Source organism: Tamandua tetradactyla, chromosome 17 (assembly GCF_023851605.1).
Source record: "Tamandua tetradactyla isolate mTamTet1 chromosome 17, mTamTet1.pri, whole genome shotgun sequence".
Taxonomy (NCBI): domain Eukaryota; kingdom Metazoa; phylum Chordata; class Mammalia; order Pilosa; family Myrmecophagidae; genus Tamandua; species Tamandua tetradactyla.
In genome coordinates this window covers 9,874,561-9,886,735 of record NC_135343.1, presented here as the reverse complement: position 1 = coordinate 9,886,735, position 12,175 = coordinate 9,874,561, and the positions used below count along the sequence as shown (strand labels likewise).

General features: G+C 39.2%; 1 protein-coding gene across 1 annotated transcript in view; it reads right to left on the bottom strand.

Annotated features, from left to right (window-relative positions):
• Nucleotides 1–292: 292 nt before the first annotated feature.
• Nucleotides 293–12,175, bottom strand: part of GALM (galactose mutarotase) — a 70,258-nt gene continuing 58,375 nt past the window's right edge. The window contains exons 5-7 of the mRNA XM_077134028.1: nt 4,015–4,156; nt 2,397–2,571; nt 293–1,467 (exon numbers count right to left, since the gene is read on the bottom strand). Coding sequence (XP_076990143.1) covers nt 1,390–1,467; nt 2,397–2,571; nt 4,015–4,156 — 395 coding nt within the window. The 3' untranslated portion in view covers nt 293–1,389. The remainder of the gene's footprint in view (nt 1,468–2,396; nt 2,572–4,014; nt 4,157–12,175) is intronic.

The following is a 12,175-nucleotide window of genomic DNA, read 5'->3' as shown; positions in this document are numbered from 1 at the left end:
AAGGTACTACCTCTCTTGGGCAGTACCTCTTTTGTGTTCCTTAAAAAGATCCAGCAGAGGACTTTGTGAACATGAGTTAAAAACTAAATAGCTTTGGTTTATTATTGGTTGCTAAGAAAGAGGAAGCTACGATAAGCAGGGGGGACCTCTGGTAAAGTAATTCTTTCCCCTAAGAAAATGTCAAGGCTCATCTCAGACACAATAGAATCCTGAATATACCATATACTCTCCATCTCCCAAGAGTCCATGGCTAATGGATTTAAAGATGAGTGCAAGAATTGGAGTCTTTGGAAAGTATAGATTTGGTTTTATTTGAACTGATTACTAGTAAATAGTATGAAATATTTCTTTAAAAATCACCCAAACCCCTCACTGATAATTCAATTATCTAGGAAAGGAAGGAGGCCTCAGCCATGTCTTCATAACACTCCATGTACTTTCCATGCCATGTGTAATACACACTGCTTCAAAAGGCAAAACACTTTCCTGACACTAACACAGCACCTGCCTCCAATGGTTTGGCTAGGCTTTCTCAGTTTACTCCAAAAGCAGAGAGTATAAATTACAGATTCTTCTAGGTATCTAAGAGACAGTTAAACTCTGGCTTCTCATAAAAGTGAGAAAGCTAGTTCTAACAATTACTGCAAGGGTCAGACCCCTCTTTGGCCCTCAGTGACCTGGGGAATGCTCTGGCAGACCAAGCAGGTAAAGAAGAAGACTTGAATCCCCAAGGTCTGAGCTCAAGTTTGGCTGAAATTTTTACTCACTGCATACCTTTGGGTGGGTCACTTCTCTAAACCTCAGCTCCCTATCTCTCAAGCTCTACTGTCTTATACAGAGGCAGAGTACTCCATTTGCCATTGTGTTGGATGAACATGACCTTGAAAACTCTAAGGTGCTGCACAAGGGTAAGGTGGTTTGGGTAGAAGAACAAGAAAAAGGAGAAAAGGAATGAGTAGGATAAAAGAAAAGAAGGGTGAAAATTAGGAAAAAAAAAAAAAAGGCAGAGCAGAGAGATGGAACCAACAACAGTTGTCTAGGTACCACCAACTCTGAGCATAGGGGTCCCGGGTAGCACTCCTGGGTTAATGTCAGGGCTTAGATCATGGCATTGGTGGTTGGGTTCCCTTGCCCTCTGAATTACACAGACACTAGAGCTGGTCATTAGACACTAGAGCTGGTCATTAGGCACGGCCTAGAGGAATTCATTGGAAAAGCTCCTAGGGAATCAATACTGAACCGATTATTATGACAGCTACCATTTGTATGATTTTAGTTCACAGGATCACTTTAGAAGCCTCTAAATCTTCACCTCATCTCTATACAGGAAATAGACTTTGGAAGAAGCTGCCAGCCTGGCTCTAGAACAAGTTATGTCTTCACACTTCCTTAAGCCACAGAAAACCTGAACCAGGTGGTGTGGTTATACTCCTCACCAGGCCTCAGCAGCACAGAAGGGAAGTTGGGCTGTGAAAGGAAAAACAACACAAGTTATACTCTGCCAGCCCAGGCCCTACTGGTCACACAACTAACAATTTGAAAATTCAGTGTGTGCTTAAGACTGGTGCTCTGTGGACTAGTTGCTAGTATAATAACTATTATCAGTTTGCAATGAGATAAAGAATTTGAGCCAGAATGAAAATCACCTCCATCACTTAGTATGTCTTGTCGCAGCAAGACTTTCTCAATGAAGGAAGCAATGTGTTGATTATATTCTGGTGCAATGTGTTGATTACATTCTTATCATGGACTGGCACCATGATTCTAGTCAATAGCTAGAAAATGTTGTGAGGAAGCAAACAGGAAGGTGAGACAGAAAATCTCAAAAATGTGGTTTCAGTAAATGACTAGGTATTGACGGGCAGAAACATTAAATTGATAAATACTTTGAAGGTGCCAAATTTGAGCTTTTGGTTCTTATGGCATATAAATGCCATGTTAGTACCTTGGCTGAAGGCTTCCTGCGTTTATCATGACTTGAGGAAGAGAACCAACATGTACTTTTTTTTTAATTAAAATTTTTTTAAATTATTTACTTTTTATTGATAAATATTATATATTCACATATCCTATACTCATCCAAAGTGTACAATCAATGGTTCATAATATCATCATATAGCTGTACATTTATCATCGCAATTGACTTTTTTTGTCTTTTATGTGAAAAAGAACATGTACAAAAAAAGCAAATTTCAAAGCACATCACAACAGTTAGTTGTAGAACAGATTTCAGAGTTTGGTATGGTTTATAATTCCTTAGTTTTAGGCTTTTAGTTCTAGCTGCTCTACAACATGGACTTTTGAGTCATACAGACCTTGCCTGAGTGTCATGACCTCTGGCCTAGAGTGTGACTGTGGACACAACACCACTCTGACCAGCCGGCCTGCAGCCTTACCTGATTGACAGCATTGGGCCAATTCTGGGTCTCGAGGCAGAAACCAGAGTGCTTAGGATAGACAGCTCCATTCTTTCCCTTCAATGTGCCATCCAGGAAGTTGCCTGTGTAGAACTGGACCCCGGGTTGGGTGGTGTACACTTCCAGCACCCTCCCACTCCCAGCATGATGGACTCTGGGGATAAAGACAAACCACATGTGAGTCCAGAGCAAAAAAGCAGGCAGGGAGTGGTAGAAGCTAGGAAGCAGCTTTAAGACAGGAACCTAGGGCCAGCCCCAGCAGGGACAAGAGGTATGGAGGAGACAGGCAGGCAGATCATGATGGGAGAATACTTGCAGCCACATAGGTGAGGTATGAGCAGGCGGTTTTGAGGATCCTCAATAGCAACTTCACACTTTGATCTTGGCTTCTTTGAGGAAGGTCAAAATGGATTTACACAGCCAGATTGTGGTGGTGGTGGGCAGCCAGTTTGGAGAGAGGTAGTTCCAGGGTCATGGGGGTGGAATGCGGGTGGGATTCTTTCTCATACAGAGTTGGAGCTCTCTGCTTGGCCTGGCAACAACTAGCCAGCCATTTGAAAGAGAAGACAGGCTTTTCTAAATTAAACTGTTCTTGTCCCTGGGGCTTAAGCAGGCTGCTTTTATAATCTAGTCTTTCTCTAGAACCCTCCTGCTGTGGATTGCCACGAGATTCACTGCTTCCTTTTTTTTCTTTTTCTTTTTCTTTTTAAGTCAGATTTCTAAAGAGGTGAGAAGAGAACCTGCCCAGCCCTGGGTTTGAAGCTGAAGGGATATAGATAGAGTCTCATCAAGAGGAAAAACACACATATGGAACTGTGCAAACATCCCCCTTGTGTGTGGTCAACCAAAGGTTCAAAGGAAGATGCTTGGGAAGGGGAGGGCCAGGGCTGAATAAGAGAAGCCAGAAGGGAGGCCTCTTGGGTGACGCAGTGGGGAAGGGCCCAGAGGAGGGGCTCGAACTGCAGGAGCACGGCCTAGATGGGCTGGGCCTTGGGGCAGGGACTCTAGGAAGGGAAGGTTTTCAAAGTCTTCCTGTTTCTATTAGAGTGTGAATCATTTTCTCTGCTTTACTGAAAAAAATCCATTCACTAAACAAATGTCTATTGATTATCTGAAGTGTCAAGTATGGTGTTGGGATTAAGGGAGAGACAGCGATTCACCGGTGGCCTGAGGAACCCGGAGTTTAGTGACAAGGAGGTGGCGTACACACAAACGCCTACCCAACAAGGCTGGGGTGGATGAGAGCTAGAGGAAGGATGTGCAGTCCCAGACCCTCCAGGGAAATAGCTGGGGCATAAATCACCAATCGAGAAAGCATAGAGGGTCTGGAAGTTTAAACAAGGCAGAGGCGGGGAGAGGGGGAGCAAAGAGAGGGGATTCCAACCTGGAGGACTAGGAACAAGGCAAGGTGGTGGAGAGGGAGATAAATCCCATGAGGCTTGCCTGTGGAATGGAGGTCTTGAAAATACACGAGATGGGAGTATTTGGCCCCCTGTAGCATAGTAAATGCTATCGGTATGGCCAAAGGAAAAGCTCCTTGAACAGGAGATGGTGTCTCTTCTTCCCCCATAGAGGCAGTAAATGAAATGTACCTTACCTTGCACAAAAATGCTTTTCTTTAGACTCCTTCAGACAGAAATTGTGATCAAAACCATTGATGTGGAATTCCTGCAGGTGCTTTCCAAGCTCCACTGGCTTCCTCAGGTCAAATGCGGTTCCTTGCACTGAAGCAATTTCTCCTAGTGGGAGGTAGCAGAAAAAAAATTAATAAATGCCCTATCAAATCCTTATATACAGCATCTAAGACACACTGGTTCTACCCTCTTAGTCTTCACTTCATTTTGTAAAGGAGATGGGAGGCCAGATCCTAGAAAGGGAATAAATTACTGGATTTTCTTAATTGTAAGATGTGATTAATTACAAGATGCATTATAACATGAATTCCAATTTAAGAATCATTTAAGTGTGAAAATGTGCTAAAATCAAGGTAACATATAATTTTCATTAAAGGCTAAGTTGGCTAAACACACTGCCCTCCTCTCTATGTGGGACATGACTACCAGCGGTGTAACTCTCCCTGGCCACATGGGACAGGACTCCCAGGATGAGGTGGGACCTGGCATCATCAGATCGAGAAAGCCTTCTTGACTAAAAGAGGAAAGAGAGAATAGGACAAAGTTTTAGTGGCTGAGAGATTCCAAGTAGAGTCAAGAGGTTATCCTGGAGGTTGTTCTTATGCATCATATAGATATCTCTTTTTAGTTCATGGTATATTGGAGTGGCTAGAGGAAAGTACCTGAAACTGCTGAACTGTGTTCCAGTAGCCTTGATCCTTGAGGACAATTGTATAATGATACAGCTTTTACAATGACTGTGTGACTGTGAAAACCTTGTGTCTGATGCTCCTTTTATCCACAGTATGGACAGATGAGTAAAAAAATCAGGAAAAATAAATAAATAATAGGGCAGTAAAAGGAAAAAAATGAGTAGATTGACATACTAATAGTCAGTGAGAGAGAGGAGTAAGGGGTATTGGATGTATGAGTTTTTCTTTAAAAAAAAAAAAAAGCCTAGATTGGCTAAAGAGTAAGGGCTGTTTTTACCATTGAGTCAATCACCTTGTTCACATTTCTTACTTTTGTGCTGAAATGTCCCAGGACTCATAACCAGGCACTGGCAGTGGCTAACCAGACACTAAAAAAGTTCCTAATTAATGATTCTCATATCATTTGGTGCAATTGTTAGTCAAAGAGATGTTGGCAGCTACCCTGGTCACTATCTCCTCCCTGATCAGCCTGTAGACACTACCCAAACTGAAGCATGAGCTATTAAAAATAACAGGAGACAGGGCAGTGCAACGGTGGCTCAATGGCAGAATTTTCGCCTGCCATGCTGGAAACCTGGGCTCGATTCCCAATGCCTGCCCATGCCCAAAAAATAAATAAATAAAAAAAAACACAGGACAGATGGTTTAACTGAGATGGTTCAGGGCAAACTGGGATGTATGGCCACTCTATTACATGCCAATTTTAGACTCAATCCTTTGAATGATAGCTCTTTGTCTCCAGGAATAATTTCACTTGGCAATCACTACCTCCTTCTTCAGTCAAAGCCAGATTCCTCACACCCTATGTTCTACTTTGCTAGCTGCCGGAATGCAATATACCAGAAATGGAGTGGCTTTTAAAAAGGGGAATTTAATAGGTTGCTAGTTTATAGTTCTAAGGCTGAGAAAATGTCCCAACTAAAACAGGTCCATAGAAATGTCCAATTTAAGGCATCCAGGGAAAGATACCTTGGTTAAAGAAGGCTGATGAAGTTCAGGGTTTCTCTCTAGTGAGAAGGCACATGGTAAACACAGTCACAGTTTCTCTCTTGGCTGGAAGGTCACATGGTGAACATGGTCAGGGTTCCCCTCTCATCTGGAAGAGCACATGGCGAATATGGCATCATCTGCTAGCTTCTTCTCCTGGCTTCCTGTTTCATGAAGCTCCCCAGGAGGCGTTTTCCTTTTCATCTCCAAAGCGCTGGCTGATGGACTCTCTGCTTCATGGTGCTGCAGCATTCTCTGCTCTCTCTGAATCTCCTTTATTCTCTAAAATGTTTCCTCTTTTATAGGACTCCAGAAACTTATCAAGACCCACCCAAATGGGTGGAGACATGTCATCACCTAATTCAGCTTAACAACCACTCCAGGGAGATGATCTGATTACAGTTTCAAACATATAGTATTGAATAGGGCTTATTCTGCCTTTACGAAATGGGATTTTGATTAAAACATGGCTTTTCTAGGGGACATACTTCCCTTCAAACCAGCACACCCTAAGTGCAGTATATTTTCTCATATCAAGGTGGGCCATCCTGGTGCCCCTGCACAATGACGTGGGGACCCTCCGATCTTAAAGGGCAAAGCACAGAAGGAACCTGGAGAGAGGTCCTGTGTGGGCAGTCATCACACACCCACTGCCAGCAGGACCAACCCCTTCGGTACTGGAGAACTCCAGGGTGTTGGGACTGGAAGGTTCTCAGAATTCATCTGTCCAAACCACTGATGTAACTTGTGAGGAAACAGACCCACATACCTTAATATCCTATTAAGACAACAACCTATGATGCTGATATGCTGTGTTTCATCAATTTAAGATACTCTTATTCTCATATTATAACATCTCTAAAATTATGCTCTTTTCATTCGACAATGTATCTTTAGGGTTGTTGCTAAATTTACTCCCAGGTATTCCAATAGACGACTCCATACACAGTCACATTTTCCTCTATTTTTCTATGGCAATTTGTCTATTTCAAATTTCTTAGCAGGGGTCACATTTAAAAATTATATTTTTCTAGAAACGTATCCATTTATTTTACTCTCAAATATATTTGGAAAGAGTTGAACAGTGAAATCATTTATGATTCTTTTAATTTCATCTCTCTGTGATTATTTCCCTATGTCCATTTCTGATTTTGTACACAGAAGAGAGTAGCTAATGCTTTATCTGTTTTGTTGCTGTTATTCCCCCTCCCTCACTCAATGAAGCAGCTCTTGGATTGACTTTATTTAATAAAACATATATTTAAATTTATTTTATTACCTTTTCCCCTCTTTTTAAAATAATTAATTTCTGCTTTTATTTTTGTTAAATTCTTTCTTTTGACCTTTTGGTTTTATTCTGTTATTCTTTCTTCAAATGTCCTGCATTACATCCCTAATTCAATATTATTATAATTATTATTATCATCATCTTTAACGGTTTCATGTTCAATAGTCACACTTTCTCTAAATACAAAAAGCAGTTATGAGTCAAATCTTCACAGAAGCATGTATGCATTATAGGGAACAGAGAGGTTATATAAAAAATTTGGTTAAAGATGATTTTGCATGACAACCAGGGATGAATGCCATCCCTGGAAGATGACTCCCAGGGATGAGTCTGGCCCTGGCACCATGAGTCAACAATTCCATCCTGACCAAAAGGGGGAAAGGAAGTGTAACAAATAAGGTAGCAGTGGCTGAGAAGAGTTCAAATGGAGTTGAGAGGCTACACTGGAGGTTACTCTTAACGTAAACCTCAGTTAGACATTGCTACCTATCATAGCTTGCCTACCCCCAGCGAAAACCATTACTGCCAATTCTAAAGAACACCTAGGGCATTATATAAGATTGTACAAAGGTTCCATGCACTAGGGTAATTTTCCAGAAACCTACAACCTCCAGATGGGTCCCTGGACCAGATAAGTCCTGAAATGCAGAGGGGCCAGCCTCTCCAGAACATCAACTAGTTCCATTACCCTAACCCAAATTAGCAACAGTTCCTTCCAACATGGAAAAGTTAGAATGGATATAGCTCAAATACCCCTGAAGAGTGGGAGAGAGCTCAAAGGTAATGGTGGAATTATACAGATGAATATGACTGCTGAATCATTATACTGATATTTCTTTTAGTCTCCAGTATCTTGGACCAGGTAGAGGTAAGAACCTGAAATTGTGGAACTGTAGCCCATACCAAAGTCTGAAATCTGTTCTACAACTAATTATGGTGATGTGCTTTGAAATTTATTGCTTTGTGTATATATGTTATTTTTCACAAAAAAGAAAAAAAGGAGTATGGTATGTAAACATTTTTTTTCTTTTTCTGTTTTTGTTTTATTTTTCTGTTGTCTTTTTATTTCTTTTTCTGAATTGATGCAAATGTTCTAAGAAATGATCATGATGATGAATATGCAACTATGTGATGATATTGTGAATTACTGATTATATATGTAGAATGGAATGAGCATATATTAAGGATGCATGCGTTTCTTTCTTGTAATTTTTTTTATTAATAAAAATTATTTTAAAAATTCGATTGTGTTGATAAATGCACAGCTATATGATGATATTGTTAACCATTGAGTGCACATTTTGGATATTTACAAGGAATGTAAATATATAATATATATCAATAAAAAGGAAATGATTTTGTGGTTTTGTTTCATATGTATCATTTTGTAATTCAATATTAATATAAATATTTACAGCTAAAATTTTCTTCTAAGCAAGACTTCAGCTATATCACATGTGAGGAATTTACATTATCATTATTTTCTAGGTATCTCTTGTTTTGGGGGTTGATTTTTTTTTGCATGGGCAGGCAGGAAATGAATGATTTTCTTTTTAATTCAAGAATTACTTAAGAGAATGGAATGATATCTTAATGTTTTGTTTGTTAATTTTTTTAATTGATAAAAAAAGTTTAAAAAAAAAGAATTACTTAAGAGAGTTAAAAAATGTCTGGTTCAACACTGGCTATATTATTTGTGTTTTATGGAGCTGCCTGAGGCTTTCTTTACGGTCTTAGATGTGGTCATTTTGTGGGTCTTCATTGTGACTTGCATCCTTTACCATCACAAGGTGTCTTCTGAGAAATTTAATGCTTTCTTGTATTGAAATCAGCTTTGTGACTCCATCTGAGGGAGTTTGTTTAATAGGGGTATTTTATGTCATAATATGACATATATATATATATATGTTCTCAGTTCTGCCATTATACTTTAAGGCACGGTTTGTGTTTAAAATGTATAATTGTTGGTGTTTTAAAAAATCATTTTATTATATGATCTGTGTTTGCTTATGTGTGTGCACTCTGGTAATGTAGAAGGGTTATATTTTTGTTTTAGGGATTACAGCTATAAAGAAATCACTTCACTATAATATACTTAATCCTCTGTTTATTGGACAGACTCAACTCAATTTCTCCTTTCTCTCTGCCACCTGCTTTCAGTTAAGAATGTCTAAATTGTACCTGGAACTCTGGGTATCTTTGTGACACCTGAGGCTCAGAGTTAGAGCTCTGCAGCTCTGAAAGTCAGCAGTGCTCCATTCAGCAACTGCTAAAGAAGCTGAAAAAGAGATCAGACTTCAAGTAGAGATAGGAATGAAGCTGATCTGTTTGGGACTAAGATAAATCAGAATACAGGTTTAAGGATGATATTGTCTGTATTTTAAAATTTCCAACTTCTGTGTGAGATCAAAGGACATGATGTTCCTTTTGTGCAAAATTAAGTTTTAAGTAGCACACTAATTTATTCTGTCTAGTCAGTTTATCTAAACAACTTAATTACATGGAACCTGCAATAGGGAATGAGATCTTGTTATTTTGTACAGGCTAATGCACTATCCCAATACATTCCAGAGTATTTGGGGCAGAAAATAAACAAGTATTTGCAAAATACCCTTGAGGGGCTGTGGGAAAATGTGGAACTATTAGTCTTCCCCACCTGAGGAATTCCTGATATTCTCTCAAGCATTAGGGACTTCCAATTTAATAAGCCAAGCCCTTGATCTTGAGGCTTGCCCTTATGAAACTTATCTCTGCAATGGTGAAACTATGTCTACTTATAACTATGCCTAAGCGTCACCGCCAGAGAACTACTTTTGTCAGATGTGGTCTCTCTCTCTAAGCCAACTCTGCAAATAAGCTCACTACCCCATCACACATGTGGGACATGACTCCCAGGGATGAGCCTGGCCCTGGCACCATGGGATCGAGAATGCCTTCTTGACCAAAAGGGGGGAAAAGAAATGGAACAAAATAAAATTTCAGTTGCTAAGAGATTTCAAATAGAGTCAAGAGGTCATTCTGGGGGTTACTCTTTTTTTTTTTTTTTTTTTTTTTTTATTAACGGAAAGAAAAAAAAAGAAATTAACACAACATTTAGAAATCATACCATTCTACATATGCACTCAGTAATTCTTAACATCATCACATAGATGCATGATCATTGTTTCTTAGTACATTTGCATCGGTTTAGAGGAACTAGCAACACAACAGAAAAAGATATAAAATGTTAATATAAAGAAAAGAAATAAAAGTAGTAGTAATAGTAAAAAACAACAACAACAAACAAACCAACACGCAAACAAAAACAAAAAAAACCCTATAGCTCAGATGCAGCTTCATTCAGTATTTTAACATGATTACTTTACAATTAGGTATTATTGTGCTGTCCATTTTTGAGTTTTTGTATCTAGTCCTGTTGCACAGTCTGTATCCCTTCAGCTTCAATTACCCATTGTCTTACCCTGTTTCTAACTCCTGCTGAACTCTGTTACCAATGACATATTTCAAGTTTATTCTCGAATGTCCGTTCACAACAGTGGGACCATACAGTATTTGTCCTTTAGTTTTTGGCTGGATTCACTCAGCATAATATTCTCTAGGTCCATCCATGTTATTACATGGTTCATAAGTTTATCTTGTCTTAAAGCTGCATAATATTCCATCGTATGTATATACCACAGTTTGTTTAGCCACTCTTCTGTTGATGGAGATTTTGGCTGTTTCCATCTCTTTGCAATTGTAAATAACGCTGCTATAAACATTGGTGTGCAAATGTCCGTTTGTGTCTTTGCCCTTAAGTCCTTTGAGTAGATACCTAGCAATGGTATTGCTGGGTCGTATGGCAATTCTATATTCAGCTTTTTGAGGAACCGCCAAACTGCCTTCCACAGTGGTTGCACCATTTGACATTCCCACCAACAGTGAATAAGTGTGCCTCTTTCTCCGCATCCTCTCCAGAACTTGTCATTTTCTGTTTTGTTGATAATGGCCATTCTGGTGGGTGTGAGATGATATCTCATTGTGGTTTTGATTTGCATTTCTCTAATGGCCAGGGACATTGAGCATCTCTTCATGTGCCTCTTGGCCATCCGTATTTCTTCTTCTGGTAGGTGTCTGTTTAAGTCTTTTTCCCATTTTGTAATTGGGTTGGCTGTCTTTTTGTTGTTGAGTTGAATAATCTCTTTATAAATTCTGGATACTAGACCTTTATCTGATATGTCATTTCCAAATATTGTCTCCCATTGTGTAGGCTGTCTTTCTACTTTCTTGATGAAGTTCTCCTGGGGGTTACTCTTATACAAGATTCAGCCAGATATTGCAAATTACCACAGCATGCCAAGCTCCAACCAACAGTATTCCTGAAAACCCTAAAGAATTCCCTGGACACTATCTAAAATTCTATAAATGTTTCATCTGTTAAGTTTATTTTTTTCAGAAAGTTAAGGCCTCCAGATTGTTCCTATGACAGATAAGCTCTAAAACCCAGAGGTACCAGTCTCTGTTTCACACCTCTCCTGCTTAAGGTCAATACCCTTTTCCAGCATGAAGAAGTTAAAATAACCATTTTCCAGACATCCCTAAAGATTGAGAGAATGACCAAATGAGAGGGAGGAGGTATGATGGAGAAATTCAGATTTAACAAATGATTATGACCACTGACTCATTATATTGGTATTTCTTTTTAGTTTCTAGTATATTAGCACGGCCAGAAGGAAATACTGGTAATTGTTGAGCTGTAGTCCAGCAGCACTGATCTTGGATAATGACTATATAGTTATATATATATATATATAAAGTCAGTTGCCTGTGTTTGTGCGGACCTACTTCTGTTTTATTCTGTTCCTCTGATCTATATATATCTATCTATGACAATACTATACTGTCTTAGGTTAATTTACCTTTATTGTATGTCTCTAAATTTTTAGGCTAATTTACCTTTATTGTATGTCTCTAAATTGGGTAGAATGTAATACTAGGAGTCAATAGGGATGGTGATAAGGGGTATTGGATGTTTAGGGTTTCCTTTTTTCTTCTTATTTCTTTTTCTGGAGTAATGCAAGTGTTCTCATATTGATCATGGTGATGAATGCACAACCACGTGATGATACTATGAACCACTGATTGTGTACTTTGGGTAGACTGTATGGTGTATGAATA